This window comes from Eublepharis macularius, chromosome 6 (genome assembly GCF_028583425.1).
Source record: "Eublepharis macularius isolate TG4126 chromosome 6, MPM_Emac_v1.0, whole genome shotgun sequence".
In the NCBI taxonomy this organism is placed as follows: domain Eukaryota; kingdom Metazoa; phylum Chordata; class Lepidosauria; order Squamata; family Eublepharidae; genus Eublepharis; species Eublepharis macularius.
Genome location: NC_072795.1, coordinates 5,102,559 through 5,121,508, shown reverse-complemented (window position 1 = coordinate 5,121,508; position 18,950 = coordinate 5,102,559). Strand labels below are relative to the sequence as shown.

Here is an 18,950-nt window from a genome sequence, read left to right as displayed (position 1 = left end):
CGGGCTGAAGTTTCCTTTCTGACATTTCACATCCCCTTCACACAGCTCCAGTGAATAGCAAAGCCTTTGCCCTGCTGCTGGCTCTGTCTTTTTAAACTACCCTTCCCGGCTAACATTGCATCTCCCGACACGTGTTCTTCACGTGTCAGATGTCTCATGCAGAGGGACTCTTAGAGCATTCACAGAAGAAGTGACATTCAAACCAGGACGCTTTTCCAGCTTACTACTCTGCACAGGCACGTTCAGCTGCCCGAGATTGTGACATTTCTTTCAGGACTAAGCTGCCCAGGTTGTCTCAGAAATGCCTTCTCAGGTAGCCGCCTGGGTGTTGCTGAGGCTGGACTAGAGGGCTCACGGGGTACCCTTCCACCTCCCTGTTAGCAGACTCCACCCCCCATTGCTTGCTTTTCAGGTGTGTGTGTGTGGGGGGGGGGGAAACCCCAGACAAGCAAAGCTGACTCCCTGGCAGGCGTGCCAATCAGATAAGCGTGGGTGGCAGGGAGTGGCTGCTTTGGGGGGGCGGGGCGTGCATATCGTGGCTGGGAGCTCTTTGCAGGCACACAAGCCAGGGCAAAAATCACACCCGAGGAAATGACTCAGCAGAAGGAGGGCTAAGGGGGCCTCGGGAAGGCGAATGGACACTGTGAACTACCCCAGCATGGCACAAAGGCTGGCCAGGAGAAGGGTGCTGTCTAGAAGAAAGGTGCTCAGGAGAGGAGAAATAATAAAGAACGATAGGAGACAATATCCCTCCCACCTCAACGGAGAGCAGGCAGTTTTGCAAGCGTGGCTGCTGCAGTATTTGGAAGGTTCTTTGATTCACTGGACCTTAAGCATTCTCTCCACACAAGGCATCTTACACGGGGACGCTCAAGTAACTTTCTTTCTGTGCGGTCTTATATTCAAGTGTACTGTGTTTCGCTAGCAGTGCAGGTATATCCACAATAGGAGAACAAGTGTAAGATCTTTCACTTGAGCATCCCCAGGTAAGATGTCTCGTGTAGAGAGATTCTATGTTCTCCTTTGCCACTAACTTGCCCCCTCATTATTTTATACGCCTTTTAGAGTGTCTGTAACGCCACGAGTGCTGTACAGCCTGCACGGCTGTGATTCCAAAGCTAAGTGAAATGACTGAGGCCACACGGCAAGCCCCTGGCAGAAGCAGGAAGTGAACCCAGCACCCCTTTGTGGGCTGGTCCATTGGCTGCAATTAGGGCTGCCAGGCCCCCTCAACCTCCCAGCGGGGGGATTGGGGCCTGGCACTCACCTTTCTGGGAGAGGGTGCGCACGTGCGCAAGCGTGATGACATCACTTCCAGGAAGTGTCGGCCACTGCGGAGGGCAGGAGCACTCTTGCCCTCCGCAGTGGCCCAAAACGGGCCCGATCTGCACCAAAATGGGCTAGGGATACCACACCGGGGGTATGGTATCCCTAGCTGGAATAGACCCCTTGAGATGGGCTTAGTGATTTACCTCTTCAAAGTGGCTTACATTGTTCTCCTATGCTCCATTTTATCCTCACAACCTCCCTGTGAGGTAGGGTAGCCTGAGAGTATGTGACTGGCCAAAGGTCATCCAATGAGCTGTCATGGCAGAGTGGAGATTCGAACCTGCGTCTCCCATATCCTAGTCCGACACTCTAACCATTACACAATGCCGGCTCTCCAGTCTATGTCTGTTTGCAATCTGCATCTTTCTTGGCCTTGCAACATGGCTGTTTTGTGACTGGAGAGGAGGCGAAATTGAGGCAAAGGAAGACAACCAAGTATAGCCTGTCCTATCTCAGGGGCTGCATGCAGGTAGCAGCTGATATAACCCCGAAAATAGCAATTCCCAGGCTGGTACCCTCTCTTCTGCCCAATGATGACTTTTACAGGTTCTTTCTGTAGAATCAAACCAGCGGCCCTCAGAGCTCACCATCGTCAGACAATGGTTCTCCAAGGATGTCGAGTGGGATCTTTCCCAGATCTGCTACTGGATACCCTTTTTGGAGGAAGACTGAGAATCTAGAACCTTCTGAATTCCAAGCATGTGCTCCACTAGAGATCTAAGGCCCTTCCTCACACAGCATGTGCATTCACTGGCAACCTCTATCAAGGCCCTTTGGCTATGACGTGAGAATGAGGCTCTGAGGTAGAGGTGGGCACAAACAGGGGGAAAAAAAGAACACGATGTTTGTTGCCATCCACGAACAGGGAATCACGAACAACCACGAACATGACCCTGTTCACGAACATGTTCGTGGTTGGCTGTTCGTGGGGAGACTTGGAAGGGAAGAAAGTTTTGTGCGCTGTTTGCAAACGGCGTGGGAAACCTCCTTCCCTTCCAAGTCTCCCTCCTTCCAGCCGGCTGGAGGGGGGGGGGGAGACTGTCAGGAAACCCCTGACAAGCGGCTGAGTCAGGGGTGAAGTGCTCCTCTCCCTGCTGCTGTGCACTCCAGGGATTTAAATTTCCTGCACTGCGCAGCAGAGGGGAGAGGAAAATTGAAACCCCGCTTCCCTGACAAGCAGCTGAGTTGGGGGGGGGTGAAGTGCCCCTCTCCCTGCTGCTGTGCAGCAGCAGGGAGAAGGACATTTCACCCCGGCAGGCTGCACTCATCTGCTTGTCAGGGGTTTCCCTGAAAAGAGGCCGAGTGGGGGATTTAAACGTCCCTTTTCCTGCGCAGGGAGAGGAAAATTTAAACCCCGGCAGGCTGCAATCAGCCCTTGTCAGGGTTTTCTCTGACAAGCAGCTGAGTCGGGGGTGAAGTGCCCCTGGGCTTAGATTGGGTTTTTCAGGGCAACAGGAGTTCAGACAGAGTTCAGAAAGTCCGTGCCTACTGTTGCCAAGGGAATTGATTGAAAGGCACCAGACCGCACCAGACCGTCTGGCTTGACGAACAGCTGATGAACACCACGAACAGGGCTTAGAATGAACACATGTTCGTCGGGAACGGGGCCTCACGAACAGCTTGCTCGCGAACAGCTGGTCGGGCTGTTCGTGGCTTTTTTTTGTTCGTATTGCTGTTCGTGCCCACCTCTACTCTGAGGCCACGTCTACCTGGGGAGGTTAGGAACGCTCCGGCTCTCCTGGCCTTCTGCAAATGATGCAAAACTGAATTATTCAAGGGGGCTTTTTACTCAGATAGGGGGGTTGTACTGTAAGGAAGTGGTCTCAAGAGATCTATCAGTAAAGGAAGAAGGAAGGACCACAGACTTTACTACTACTGCTGTATATACTGATGCACTATAGACTCCCCTACAATGATGTCCGATTCCACTGGGCAGCTCCTATGTTGCTTAACATGTCAGTCGTCAAACTGCTTATGCTATTTCAGCATTTCCTCAGCTCCGTATTGAATTTCTGCTGGTTTTTAAATCTTTGCAAATTTGCATGTGTATACCCAGGGGTCATTTCGTGGAAAAAGAGCTGGAGAACTCATTAGCATAACTCATTAGCATATGCCACACCCCCTGATATCACTTATCCTGGCTGTTTTGGACCCCATCCTGGCCATTCAGGGCCGAAATTGGGCCCCAAATGGCAAAAAGAAGCTGAAAATGGCTGAAAAGGGGCCCCAAATGGTCAGGATTGGACCACTGCTGAGCAGGAGAGTGATCTACCACCCGCCAGAGGCCCGATCTGGGCCGTTTCAGCCCCAATCCAGGCTGGAATGGGCCCAAAATGGGCGAGAGGTGGGCGGGGCCACCTGACATGTGACCTCTTTGGGGAACTGCTGGAACTGTGTTCCGGTGTGTTTCCCCTCAAAATGAGCCCTGTGTATACCCATTATGTGTTCACTGGGACTCTCTTTAACATTGCCCTAAAGCAAAAAAAATTGGTCACAAATTCATATGATAATACAAAAAATATTGAAGATCAATATACAATTTAAACCAGAACCCTTTTTGTTGAGATTAATGAATAAACAGTTGGAAAATAAACATGGTGTCTTGTTTCTATTTGTGACCACGGCGGCTTTTATATGCACAAAAATGGAAAAGCACAGTATTGCCTTCAATCAAGGATTGGGTTGTGAAAATGATGGAGTTGGCAGGGACGGTTAAACTTACAGCCCTGATCAGAGATAAAACATTGTCTACTTTTATGGTTAACTGGAAACCCCTTATTGACTTCCTGCGTGAGATGAGGAAAAATCTGATGATTTGTGGTTTTGATTTCTAAGAAGATAAATTTGGAAAAATAAATAGATGGGGGGAAACATTGAAAAGGTAAATTTTGGAGATATTAAAACTAAAAGTTTAATATTTGTTGAAATGCGATAGGTGTTGTAGAGAAAAAAGGAAAACGAAATGCATTTTTTGCTATTTTCAATCTTTGTTCTTTTTCTCTCTTTGTATTCTTTTTTCTTTACTTTTTTTTTCTATTTCAACACCCTTTTTACTGGCCTTTTAATCTTATTAATAAAATAAAAAGTATACAGAAAAAAAAATTGACTGTACTGACTCACACTGTTTAATCTGTCTCGAGTTTCAGTGAGAAAGGCAGACTATAAATGATGTAAATAAAATAAAGTAAAATAAAATAAAATAAATAAACATTAGGCAGCTATACCACAGAAAAAATCTGAAATGTCACCAAGCTGCAGCCCTCATTGGCTTGCATGAATCAACTGCTCATTCCACGGGGCAGACTGTCTGATCTGCAAAGAGGGTAACTTGAAGCACTCGTCACGAGTGTCTTGTGACTCTCAATGGAAGCAGAGCAACTGTTGAGGAAGAGGAGGAAGAAGCCTGGGCCCCTTTTGTATGAGAGGTCAAATGCCCTGCCTGCCCCATGTCAAGCTAAGGCCAGCCCGGCCTGGCCCTCCGCACACGATACCTGCCCTCGATGACCGTGATGATATCGCTCATCTGGATGAGGAGTTTGTCCGGCTCTTCAAAATCCTGCAGGGCGCGCATGTCTGTGGGCTGGGCCTGGGAGAGCAAAGAGGAAATGATGAAGGGCTGCCCCACTGGGAACAGTTCAGAAGCATGAGAGCCAGTGGGGCACTATGGTTAGCGCTGGATGACTCTATCCATTTACTACCCTATTATCCTGCCCTTCCTTCAAAGAGTTCAGAAAGGTCATTCTCCTGTTTTGCATTTTATCCTCACAACAACCCTGCAAGGTAGGTTAGGCCGAGTGTGTGACTGACCCAAGATCATCCGGTGAGTTTCCTCAGCAAAGAGGGGATTTGAACCTGAGACTCCCAGATCCTAGAAGAAGAAGTGAGCTGTGGCTCACAAAAGCTCATAGCCTACTACAAATTTTGTTAGTCTTAGAGGTGCTACTGGACTCTTGCTCTTTCCTACCGCTACAGACTAACACGGCTACCCATCTTGATGTAGAGCCTAGACAGACACTCTAACCCCTGGTCCACAACGGCTTTTATCTAGTCACATGCCTCATATAAACTGAGCAGGGTGGAGCCTGTTTTTCAACATTTATTTCAGTAATACCTGCTTGGCTTGCAGTAAGATTTCTGAGGCCCAATTAGGTATGAAACCAGAAGTGAGCTTGGCTATGAATGAAAATGTAATGCAGAGAGATGGGGAGATTGAAACGTTACCCTCTCCCCACCCACGCACTCCGTTTCATACAAACTATACCCCCAGTGTGCCCACCGCCGGTGCCAGGGGTTCTGGTGCCCGTGGCCAGCTCCACGTGTGCGCCCCGGAGTGCATCACGTTATGACGTCATCATGTTATGACGTTATCGCGTGGTGAAGCCGGGCCCATTGGCCGGCAGGTGGCTGGGCCGGCATGCGGAGGCCGTGCCTGGCCCACAGCTGCTGCGCCCGGCCGGGGGCGTGTGGCGGCGACGTGGGGCTGGCCGGCTTGAAGCAGCTGTGGGGCAGGTATGCCAGCTCCGTGGCACGCACCTCTGCCCCCTCCGGCGCCCACGGCAGCCGCCTCACCACCTCAATGGTGGCGCCAGCCCTGAGCGCACTTCTATTTATACGTGAACCTGGCAGACAGGTGAGAAATACATGTGGCCACCCTATGTCTGGTAGAGCTCTATTGCTTTTTAAGAGCCCTAACTATTGTTTATTATTATAGTTTGCTCAGTGAATGTTCTAGCCGTCGATTATATTGTATTTTCATTCGCTCTGTGGAATCCGCCTTGGATCTCAGTGAGAAAGACAGATTAATAATAAATAATAGTAATTAATAAGGAGGAGGAGGAGGAGAAGGAGAAGACGGCGAAGAAAGAAAGAAAGAAAGAAAGAAAGAAAGAAAGAAAGAAAGAAAGAAAGAAAGAAAGAAAGAAAGAAAGAAAGAAAGAAAGAAAGAAAGAAAGAAAGAAAGAAAGAAATCCACCATTTGGAGTCTAAAAGCTGGGTTCAAGTGTGTACAAGGAATCGGAAGGTTTTGAGACTCAGATGCCCCACCTACCAAAATCTTATATAGGTCCCCAGAAATTATGTTTTTTAGATCAACACTTCAGACATTTTGGCCCAGGACGGAAAATAGCTTTCTGCAGCAAGCCCTAACTGTGCACCCAGACATGCCTCAAAATATTGGTTCCTGGGGATGAACTCAGCTTCCCACGCAACAGGTATGTTATGCTTCCTTTGGATCCCAATGCTCATATGGACTTTAGAAAATGCTTAACATGCCGTTTGAACCAAATTTAACTTGGGGTCTTTTACTTGGGGGGACAGGGACGACACAAAGGTTTTTTAAAAGGTCCTGCAACAGACCCAGATGTCAGCTCTGCCCTTACCCAGGGAATACAATTACAGGACCCAATGGCATCAGCTACACTGTCTCTGGCTCTTACAGCTGCTCATCCTCCAGTCTGATATATGCCCTCATGTGCCAACAATGTCCTTCTGCTCTGTACATTGGACAAACCAGCCAACCTCTACGCAAAAGAATAAATGGACACAAATCTGACATTAGAAATGGAAACGTCCAGAAACCAGTGGGAGAACACTTCAATCTACCAGGACATTCCATCAAAGACTTAAAGGTTGCTGTAGTTCAACAGAAACCTTTCAAAAACAAAATCCAACAGGAAGCTGCTGAATTGGAATTCATATGTAAATTTGACTCTGTCAAGCTGGGACTGAATAGGGACTATGAATGGTTATCTCATTATCACAGGTAACTGATTTCCTTTACAGAGGCGGGGTCAGGGGGAGTCCAGTGGCACCTGGCATGGGCTTTCGAGGACCACAGTTCTCTTTGTCAGATGCATCTGGCAGGGAGAGCTGTGGTTATCGAAGGCTTGTGCTGCAGTGGAATTGGTTGGTCTTGGTGGTGCTGCTGGACTCTTTTTGATTTTGCTACTACAGACTAACACGGCTAAGTCCTCTGAACCTTTACAGAAGCAAACTGATCTCCACATCAGAAGGAGCTGTTTTCATCTGCATATCAGAAGGAGCTGTTTGCATCTACCCTGCCCCCCCTCCTCTTTATCTGACCAGTTTCTCTTTTTGCCCTCCATGCATCTGACGAAGAGAGCTGTGATTCTCGAAAGCTTATGCTACAATAAAATTGGTTAGTCTTAAAGGTGCTACTGGACTCTTTTTGATTTTGCTACTACAGACTAACACGACTAACTCCTCTGAGGAGAGTGGGAGACGATGCTTAGCCACAGCACAGGTACCAGCCAATCAGCACTGTGCAGTCCCAGCTTCTGCCCCAGAATGGCAGGACCCGATTCCTTGGAGCTCAGCCATGGAGAGGAGATCGTACATCTGACCCAAATGCTGTGAGATAATTTCCAGAGGTCCTCCTCTTCAGACTTACGTCTGCACAGACCCCAAGTCTTCAAAGAGGCATGGGATATACATTGGATACTGATGTATGTTACCAAGTTGGGAGGTATTTGGGAATTCCCTGCATTTTGCAGGGGGTTGGACTAGATGACCTTAGTGGTCCCTTCCAACCCTGTGATTCTATGATTCTATGAAGTTGGCACTGGCCCACAAAACCTTGTGCCACAATCTGTGCAGAAATGGAAGGTGCAAGAAATACCAACGATTGATGACTGGATGTATAACTTGCTGTACATGGCGGAAATGGATAAAATGACAAGAAAGTTGAGAGATCAGAACTTAACAGAATTTTTTACTGATTGGGGAAGATTGAAAACATATCTAGAAAAGAAGTGGGACGTGAAAGGAGAATTATGGCAATTTGAAAATTATTAGAATGTTTTTTTTTTATTGGAAGAGAGAGAATCTTTACCATATGAAGTGAAGTATTAGTTAATTGTGAGCCTCAATTTAAGCGGACTTGGAGTTAATAGATATTGGTAAAATTAATAAAGTAGATATTTTACTTAATTGTTAGTTTAAATTTAAATATATTTGAAGTTAACAGATAGCAATAGATAATAGATTTTAAGTTAATAATAACAGATTTGAAGTTAACGGATAGGGCTTAGTTTAACAAAGCAGAATGTAAATATGATATAATGAGTTACAGAAAAAGGGGATAGATTAGAAATAGATTAAGATATAGGGTTGGAAAGCTGTTGGAAGTCCTGAAAAAGGGGGCAAGGGAAAGGGTGGGGGAAAATGATATTGAGATGATATTTGAAAGTTGTATGTATCAATATTCTCACCTAATAAAAATTCTTTAATTAAAAAAAAACACCTTGTGCCACAATCCATGTGTTAGTCTTTAGGGTCAATGTTTTTACTGCAACGGAGAAACATGCTTGCACCCTAGAACTGCCCCGGGGGCTATAATTTTGTTTGCTAATCCCCAGGAGCCCGTACCTCTAAGAGGAAGTCACGCAGGGCTACGAAAGTCGGCCGGTCTTCTGGCTTGTGTGCCCAGCACTGCAACATGACATTGTAGATATCCTGGGGACAGTCCTCTGGTCGGGCCAGCCGCTCGCCTTCCTTGTCGATCTTGTGCAAAATCTAGGCAGAGAAAGCAGGGCTCAGGGACCTCCAAGAACGTGCCACAAGAAGATTCCATAATGACGATAATGCAGTGATCAACAGAAGACCCACTTGTGTCATTTAAAAAAAAACTTTGGACTCCCCCCTCCAATCTATCTTTTTTCCAAAGCTTTATTACCAGGACCAATTTCTGCAATTGTACCTGACTGCCATTAAGGCCAACCCAGGGCTCTTGTCCATACGTGAACATTTCCCAAAGCGTCACTCCAAACATCCAGGTGTCGCTGGCGTGTGAAAAGGTCCGGGTTTTCAGGCTCTCAGGGGCACACCTGAATTAGGGGGGGGGGGAATAAGAGAGAAAGGTGTGTAGTGAGCATCGAGGTGCCCAAGCTTCAATGCCACAGCAGAGAGCTGTGATTCTCGAAAGCTTACGCTACAGTAAAGTTGGTTTGTCTTAAAGGTGCTACTGGACTCTTTTCGATTTTGCTACTACAGACTAACACAGCTAACTCCTGTGGATCTATTCCAAACACTGCCAGGGAGTGAGTGCTCCTTTATTTGATTCTTTCTTTTGTACCCTGCCATTCCTCCAAGGGGGGTCCAAAGGGTTTACGCGATTCTTCTCTCCTCACAACAACCCTATGGGGTAGGTTAGGCTGAGAGAGCAGAGTAGGGATTCAGACCTGGTGCTTGCAGATCTTAGTCCAACCCTCCAACCACTACATTGCACTGACTCTCATCCAAGCAGACTCACTCACGGAGCAATACTGACTCCTCCGTGCTCAGCAGAAAGCACGCCAGCTGCCTCCAAAGAGCCCTCTGAAATCCTGCCTCATCCTTCCAACAGCCCCAGTGCTCCTTAGCTTTCTGTACAGTACAAAGATGGCTGCTGGCACACCTATCCTGGCCACCATTCTTTTTTTTTTTTTTTGCAATATTGCCCAGGGCACGGCATCCAAGAGAAATCCAGAGGCAGCCACCACACACTGCAAAAGCAACGTGCTGGTTAGAGCTTCTTGTATCATCAGATGATTGCAAGAGAGGCTTGCCTGCTGCACAAACTAGATGTGACTGCAGAAGACGTATCTGTTTGTTTATATGACTATATGGCTCAATTCATGTATAAAACGGGAGGGGGGGGGGGTCTGATTTCAACATTGAAAGGGGCATGTGGGCGAGCAGTTCCCCCGACCATCCTGCTTTCCATTTTTCCACTGGTCCAGCTTGGACACCTGAAGCCAGCCAGGCTGGGAGCAAAGGCTCAGAAGCAGGGTTGCCAAACTCCAGGTGGGGCTGGAAATCTTCAGGAATTACAGCTGGCCTCCAGACAACGGAGATCAGTTCCCCTCGGAGAAAATGGCTACTTTGGAGGGTAGACTGAATGACATTCTGCCCTGATTGTGTTCCCTGCCCTCCCCAGGCCCCACCCCCAAATCTCCAGGAATTTCCCAACCTGGAGTTGGCAACCATACTCAGATAGGACAGTGCGGGCTTAGTTCCTTTTACCTCTTTTTATAGGAAAAGTCAGATGCACAATTGCACTTCATACTGACACTAATTCTTAGTAGTGCCTTGGGAGCATTTAAGGATAATGTTGCATACTTTGTGGGAGGTAGTGGATTGGAGTGGGTGTGTTCCACGTTGCTGACATCGCTATGACACTTTTGGGTAAAACCTGAAGGTGACAAGGGGCAACTCTAGGAATCGCTGGAAACTCTATGGTTTTATCATAGAGTTTTCAGCGATTCCTAGAGCTATCCGATGTCATTTCTAGAATGGCGGCAGGCAACAGGGAAAGCCTATAGGCGACTGAAAGTTAAGAACCAGTGAAATAAAGGAAGTTCAGGCTGTGTGCCACTCCAGTTGTTCTGTCTTTATGGCTTTTGCTCACAGTGCTGCTGGGTCTAGGAGCCACAAATAGTACTTTGCTGCCCTCTAGAGGCAACTCCACGTAGTGTGAATATTAGAGCTGTTACTGCTCTAAGCCATGCTCTTGGCCCCAGGGCCCCAACATGGCTGCACTTCCCAGAGCCATTCCTGCATCCCGGTGCAGTAGCTCACCAGGCGAAAGGCACCTTGCGATGTTCTTGCATGACGTAGTGGTCGTCATTCTTGGGCAAGGCCCGCATGAGGCCAAAATCCCCTATCTTGACCAGGTCGTTGGAGGCCAGGAGGATGTTGCGGGCGGCCAGGTCGCGGTGGATAAAGCGCTTGGACTCCAAGTAGGCCATGCCTCTTGAGATCTGGATAGCATAGTGGCAGAGCGTGGAGATCAGGAAGTGCCCCTGGTTCTTGCGCAGCCGGTCCAGCAGGGAGCCCAGCGGGGCCAGTTCTGTGACCTGGGAGAGAAACAAGAGGGCGAGGTTGAACAACGGGAGGCCATGGGCTGATATCAAGGGCTGGTTCACCTCACAGGGATTTTACCTCGTGAAGGGACTCAACTGATGTCCAGGAAAATAAAGAGGGATTGGCTAGCTGAGGGGGAGGCTACAGGGGTCTCCTGATGCCCTGGAACAGCAGCCCAGTGCGAGAAGGGAGAACGAATGAGCCAGAAATGGCCCTTACATTTCAAGGGCCTGGAGATATCACCCGACAGCCCCTTTCCCACAGCAGGCTGAACCCAGAGGTTAAGGCAAGCGACTGCCGTCTTTCTGAAACCTGAGCTCGGTCCTCACCATCTTCATCGGATTAGAAAGCACCACGCCATACAAGCGGATGAGGTTCCTGTGGTCCAGGGAGTGCATGGCGTTGACCTCTCGGATGAAGTCGTCCAGGGCTTCTGGTTGGCTCAGCACATCTGTCTTAAGACACTTCACAGCCACGTTAAGCTGGTGGGAAAATCAGGTGAGGGAAAAAAGAGGACAAGTCAGAAGACATTTGCTTTGGTGTCTGACGGGCTTTGCCTGGGTGCTGTATAAACAACAATCATCAAAGACAATCTTGAGGATGTTTTTTTTTTTCCTGTGTGGTATCTAGCACTGATACAGAATCAGAGGAGTTAGTTTGTAGTAGCAAAACAGTAAAGAGTCCAGCAGCACCTTTAAGATTAAGATAGTACCTACTAACTATGTACTATATTATAGTCCACAGTTCCTATCCCTTTACCGAAGCATCTTGCTGAAACATTTCATTACAGTACAGCCATATTTCCTCTGCCAAAAGCCCTCTTGAATAACTCAGTTTTGCACAGAGTCCAGTAGCACCTTTAAGACTAACCGACTTTATTGTAGCATAAGCTTTCGAGAGCCACCGCTCTCTTCATCAGATGCATCATCAGCTTTTGAGAACTGCAGCTCTCTCTGCCAGATGCATCATCAACTGTGGTTCTCAAAAAGCTGACGATGCATCTGATGAAGAGAGCTGTGGCTCTCGAAAGCTTATGCTACAGTAAAGTTGGTTAGTCTTAAAGGTGCTACTGGACTCTTTGCTGTTTTGCTACTGCAGACTAACACGGCTAACTCCTCTGGATCAGTTTTGCATAGTTTGTGGAAAGTCAGGAGGGTGGGAGCACTTCTGACATCAACAAGTAGGCCAATTCAAATGGTGGGGGACACAACAGAGGACGTGTGTTTATGGGCTGCTGTTGATTTTGCATTCTGCTTTATGAAAATGGTCTTCAGTTGGTAGACAGGGACCCTTAAGCCTGTCACACTCTGCTTTAATGGGGGTCACTAATAATAACTGCGCTTATATACCGCTCTTCTAGACAGATTAGTGCCTCACCCAGAGCGGTGATCAAGTTAGTGTTATTATTATTGCCACAATACAGCTTGGGAGCTGAAACTAAGAGAGGTGGCTTACCTAAGGCCACCTGTTGAGAACGTGGCAGGAGTGGGATTCGAACCAGTAGAGTGCTGATTTGCAGCCTAACCACTTAACTGCTGCGCTACAGCGGCCTCTCTAGTAGCCTCTCAGCCATGATTTTTGAAAACATTTGGTCTAGGGATATCTTTTCAGGCGATCCAATTTTTGGCGATGCATCTGACGAAGAGACCTGTGGTTCTCGAAAGCTTATGCTACAATGAGGTCTGTTAGTTTTAAAAATGCTACTGGACTACTTTACTATTTTTACTACTACTACTTTACTACTTTACTACTATGGCTAACTCCTCTGGATCTATTATCATCTCAAATTCTGCCATGGTGCCTCCCTTTATGAATGTTATGGGGGTGGGAAGGCCAGGCCTGGAGAACTTGCAAGGAGGTTTTGATCTTACCGTCTTGCCACTGGGCGCGCACCACTCTCCGCGCCGCACCACCCCAAAGGAGCCGTCTCCCAACTTCTCAAAGAGCACCAGGTCCTTCTCGCTGATCAGGCAAGTGAGGGCCTGCTGCTGACTGTTGTCTGGGGGTGGTGAAGTGGATCTTTTGCACAGTCCACTCTGGGGCAGAGGCTGGAACTCTGAGTCAGGCCTCTTCCCGCTGAACACCTGGAGGGATGGACAGAGAAACACAGGGGGTAAAAACCAAAAAGGGCACTGCATTAAAAAGGGGCCACATTTCTAAGGAGCTCTCTGGCACGAGACCACCTACACAAGGATGCTCAAGTATAAGGAGACAATGTTAGATGGGAAGCGTAGTTTACCTCTCTACACGAGGGTAGTTTAAAAAGACAGAGCTCACAGAAATTGCTCTGCAGTGGGTTTGTTAATTTCATCTTTGCCTCCCCTAAGGGGAGGTGAAATTGACAGAGTGAAGATGAAATTTACAAACCCACTGCAGAGCAATTTCTGCCTGCTCTGTCTTTTTAAACGACCCTCCTGTAGAAAGGTGAAATTGACAGAGCCTTTCCAGAGGTGAAGATGAAATTTACAAACCCTCTGAGGAGTGATCTCTGCCTGCTCTGTCTTTTTAAACTACCCTCCTGTAGAAAGGTGAAATTGACAGAGCCTTCCCAGAGGTGAAGGTGAAATTTACAAACCCTCTGAGGAGCAATCTCTGCCTGCTCTGTCTTTTTAAACTACCCTCCTGTAGAAAGGAGAAATTGACAGAGCCTTCCCAGAGGTGAAGATGAAATTTACAAACCCTCTGAGGAGCGATCTCTGCCTGCTCTGTCTTTTTAAACTACCCTCCTGTAGAAAGGTGAAATTGACAGAGCCTTCCCAGAGATGAAGATGAAATTTACAAACCCTCTGAGGAGCGATCTCTGCCTGCTCTGTCTTTTAAAACTACCCTCCTGTAGAAAGAAGAAATTGACAGAGCCTTCCCAGAGGTGAAGGTGAAATTGCTCTGAGGAGCAATCTCTGCCTGCTCTGTCTTTTTAAACTACCCTCCTGCAGAAACGTGAAACTGACAGGGCCTTTGGCTCTGTATTTTTAAATTACGCTTCCTGGCTACCATTGCATCTCCCTAAACTTGAGCGTCCTTGTGTAAAAAGTCTCACGTAGAGAGACTCATAGTCTGCATGCACACACACACACACAGAGCAAAAGCTGATGGCAGCTGCATCTCTACAAACATTCCTCCTTTCCACCTACTTGAGGCTGAGTGAGAGGAATGCCACAAAAGGCTAAGGGGCATTCTAGCTTCTCAGGGGAAGCCATCAGAAATAGAACGTCAGCAGAACGTGCAGCATCTTCATGGGAAAAGTAGCATTGATTTCGCTGATGAAATCACTTGGGAGGACAAGGAGACGGTGTTGTGTGCAAGAGAGACAAAGGGCTGGGGACTCAATGGGGAAAGGGCTGAGGAGGCAAGAAAGGACCTGTGATGGGGCAGGAAGTGGGATGAAAGCTTGAGACCTGAAGGCAAGATGGCAAGAAAGGAACCGGGAAAACAAGGAGGGACAGAGGGGAAGGAGGAACTCGCAAGAGATTGCTCCTGGGATCATGGGACAGACAGACAGACAGTGGAAGCTTGGAAAGGGGAGCACTGCAGATTGGGGGGCGGGGCAAGGGGACTACAAACCAAGGAAGGCATTCTGGCACTTCCCTAAGCAGAGAGAGCCAGATCCTGTTTAGGATGGCAGAAGCACAGCTGCTGCCCACTAGCTTCTTCCTTGCAGGCTTTTGGGGTACCAGTTCTGGGAGTCAGCCCAATGCAGGGTGATGTATTTATTTATTTCAAATATATCCATCAACTTTTCAGCCCCGAACAGGTTGTGTTCAGAATGCAAACAAAAACGAAAAAGAGTCCAGTAGCACCTTTAAGACTAACCAACTTTAATGGAACCGCAGCTCTCCTCGTCAGATGCATTCATGCATCTGACGAAGAGAGCTGTGGCTCTCGAAAGCTTATGCCACAATAAAGTTGGTTAGTCTTAAAAGGTGCTACTGGACTCTTTACTATTTTGCAACTACAGACTAACACGGTTAACTCCTCTGTATCTAAAAACAAAAAACTCCCTATGTATCAACCATCTCCACAAGGAGGGGTTTCCCTGAGCCCCCCAAGCACAAGTCCACAAGCCCAAACACTAAGGACAAGGTGGGTTTCTACAGCACTCTCCCCTCCAAAATGTGCATAAGAGAGTGCATTTAAGCATGTGCAGAGAGCCTCTCTCAGTACTGTATAAACATAATAAGCCCCCTTCCTGGACATCTGGGATGGAAGCGGAGGTCAGAGGCATCTTTCTTCAGCTATTTGAAAATCACAGCAACTCCACAGGTCTCCGATCTCCATCGAAAAAAGGAAGCTCTAAGAATCAAAGTATTCTTTATTATGTATTTATTTATTTACGTCATTTATAGTCCGCCTTCCTCACGGAGACTCAAGGCGGATTATACAGTATGAGGTTAATACAATCAGTATCAAGTAAGTACATTTCAATACAATATTGAAGTAAAGACCAGCCCCTCTTCTCCCTTTCACACGCCTGCCAGATGTTTGTGCGCGCCTCGCACCCTGGAGGAAAATTCTAGTGTCATTTTGCACCAGCAGGCCAAGAATTCCTGTGCCCACAGACTGATGTCCTGGGGGGACGGAGGGGGGACCTAACCAACCGCCCTATCTCAATGCAGGAGAAGGCTGCGGGCCAGGAGGTGTGGGAAGGGAGAGTATTTTGGCCTGTGGGCAGCAGTGAGTCATGCTCTATTAAAAGCTCTTTCGATCACAGTCCACCTCAGACACATCCAAAGAGACTCAAAACGTGCAGGGGGGAGAACTTCTGGCAAGGAATGTGTCTGCATACGATGCCGGGCTGGGCAGGGGGCCCTGGCAATTGTAAGTCCTCCCAAAGGACTCTGCTACATTGAAGGTTAATGATCCTGTTAATGGTTATTCCGCTCCTGGCTAAATGGAGCCTCCAGGTTCCGAAGCAGTCGGCCTCTAAATGCTAGATTTGTGGGGAGAGCACAGGAGAGCTTCGTGGAGCAACTTACTGGGAAACAACACGCTGTACTTGATGGGGCAGCATAGCTTGACTATGCAGGGCTCCTGTTATATGCTGTTAAATGTCTCCCCTGGAAGACATACTCTGCCTACTGCATTTGTATCCCCTTCTTTCCTCCAGGGAGCTCAGGAGTGCTTCTGGGCATGGAGTAGGAGTCACGGGGCAGTCGGGGGGGGGGTAGATGTGAATTTCCTGCATTGTGCAGGGGGTTAGACTAGATGACCCTAGACCCTAGAGCTACCAACCCAATGATTCTATGACATGTTTTCCCCTTCTCCATTTCATCCTCACAACGACCCTGTATGGTAGGCTAGGCCCAAGTGTCAAGATTAAAAACCTCCTTCTTTGGAGGTTTTTAAGCAGAAGCTAGATGGCCCTCTGACAGCAATGCTGATTCTGTGAACCTGGGCAGAGCATGAGCGGGAGGGCAGGAAGGGCTACATCAGTGCTTAGTTCTCGTGGCCCCTTCCTACATGCTCTGGGTAATGCTGAGTGCCACTTTCGGGTCAGGAAGCAATTTTTCCCAGTGTATTGTCGGAGGCTTTCACGGCCGGAGAACGATGGCTGTTGTGGGTTTTCCGGGCTGTATTGCCATGGTCTTGGCATTGTAGTTCCTGACATTTCGCCAGCAGCTGTGGCTGGCATCTTCAGAGGTGTAGCACCAAAAGACAGAGATCTCTGTGTCCCAATTTTTCCCAGGCCAGTCTGGCCAGGCATCCTAGAGGCTTTTTTGCCATCTTCTGGGCATGGAGCTGGGGTCGCTGGCGGTGCGGAGGGCAGGTAGTTGTGAATTTCCTGCATTGTGCAGGGGGTTGGACTAGATGATCCTGGAGATCCCTTCCAGCCCTATGATTCGAAGACTGAGTGGGGATTTGATCTGAGGGTCTCCCAGATCCTCAGCTGGTATTCTAACCACTACACAATACTGCCATTGCTTTAGATTGCTTTCATTGGGTGCTACGTGTGCCCGCAGCTGCCTGCTGTTCCTGTCCCACTGCACAAGGTAAAATCCCAACAGCTGTGAGTTTCTTTACACCAAGAGAGATTTCCTGCTTCAAAGGAAGGCTTGGCGCTAAGCCAGCAATGAAAGTTATTTAAATGCTTTCCTGATCATTACCAGAAACTGATTTTTTTTCAGTTGAATTCAGAGAGATCAGACCCAACTTCTTCTATTTACCATGTACAGCACCTCATTTTCATTCAATAGAGTATACTATTATGTGTGGGCAGGGCTTTTTTTCTGGGAAAAGAGGTGGTGGAACTCAGGACCGCACAATGACATCACTTTGGGTCAGCTGGAACAAGGGGGGAGTTTTTTAAAGTTTAAATTGCCCTTGGTGAAAATGGCCACATGGCCTGTGGCCCCGCCCCCTGATCTCCAGACAGAGGGGAGCTTAGATTGCCCAGCCTCTGTCAGATCAGGGGGCGGGGCCACCGGCCATGTGACTATTTTTAAGAGGTGCCGGAACTCCATTCCACCGCGTTCCTGCTGAAAAAAAGCCCTGTGGGGGGGGGAGGGAGGGGGGAGGAAACACCCTACTCTGATTTCTAAGCATTTTATTTATTGACTTGCAGCATTTATATCTTGCCGTTCTGTCCAATCGGGGCCACCAAGCCTGCTAATGGTTAAAACAGCATAAAGAAATACATCGTAAAGCCGATTAAAAACCCGAGCGGAAAATACATATCTAAAACAAAATACAGCAAAATTCAAACATAAAGACAGAATCCGGCTATGTCTGGAAAAGGAGATCCCTAACTGGGATTGCTGGTGGTTTAAACAAATTAATCAGCAAACCCACATGGATGCTTTGAAGATGAGAGAAGGGGACATGAGTTAAATTCTTCCCTCACATCCTGTGCCTTGATTTACTCCTATATTCAGTGAAGCTAACAGCAATTGGGGGAAAGGGGGTATTCAGATTGGGAAAAGGACAGCAAAGGGTGGCCATTTCCACACAGCTTACCTTATTTGGCAAAATAACGAAATCTCGCGAGAAGACGCTGTTATCGCGTCTTCTCGCACGATAACAGCGTCTTCGTGCGAGATTTCGCGATTTTGCAGAATAAGGTAAGCCGTGTGGAAACAGCCGGTTACTCGCACGCACACATCCCACAGCTCTGATTTTCAAAAAAAAACCCCACAGGGTTCATAATTATAACAAGTCAGAAACTGCTGAATTTCAACTAATAACGAAGCTCAAGACAATGCACCCACCTGGATTGAATCGAGACCTGGGCTTTCTGTCCCATTACCAATGCTGATTTCTCCCTACCCACCAACCTTCTGCATATCCCACCCTATCCTATCACATCTGCTATTGTCATTCACTAGCTATTGTCACTTGGTATCTGAAATCACTCCACTCACCAAGATATAAGAACAGATGGACTCACATTCTAGCTGTATCTGAAGAAGTGAGCTGTGACTCACGAAAGCTCATACTCTACCACAAATTTTGTTAATCTTATAGGTGCTACTAGACTCTTACACTGTGTAATCTGTCTTGATCCTCAACAAGAAAAGAGAACCATAAACAAACAAATATTCAACAACTAATTAGAACTGCTAATTAGATTGCTGTAAAACGGACAAATTACCACAGAGGAACATTCTTCCACGGGTTCTTTGCTCTCTGTGAGTGACTGAGGCTTAATCTAAACACAAAGCCACTGGTGCAAAAGCGGTCCATGGTGGGACTTTGTACAGTGTGTCTCACTGAAAGGGCTGCAGCTACCTGGGCAAAGGAGCTATGCATACTCTGGGCCAAGATAC

At 47.7% G+C, this 18,950-nt stretch overlaps 1 protein-coding gene across 3 annotated transcripts in view; it reads right to left on the bottom strand.

The window, feature by feature from the left end:
* Window positions 1–18,950, bottom strand: part of TNK2 (tyrosine kinase non receptor 2) — a 132,037-nt gene that overhangs the window by 35,786 nt on the left and 77,301 nt on the right. For all 3 annotated transcript variants that reach the window (XM_054984138.1, XM_054984139.1, XM_054984140.1), the window contains 6 exons: window positions 13,062–13,274; window positions 11,520–11,672; window positions 10,906–11,183; window positions 9,047–9,173; window positions 8,716–8,862; window positions 4,821–4,915 (listed from right to left, as the gene is read on the bottom strand). In XM_054984138.1, the coding sequence (XP_054840113.1) occupies window positions 4,821–4,915; window positions 8,716–8,862; window positions 9,047–9,173; window positions 10,906–11,183; window positions 11,520–11,672; window positions 13,062–13,274 (1,013 nt within the window). The remainder of the gene's footprint in view (window positions 1–4,820; window positions 4,916–8,715; window positions 8,863–9,046; window positions 9,174–10,905; window positions 11,184–11,519; window positions 11,673–13,061; window positions 13,275–18,950) is intronic.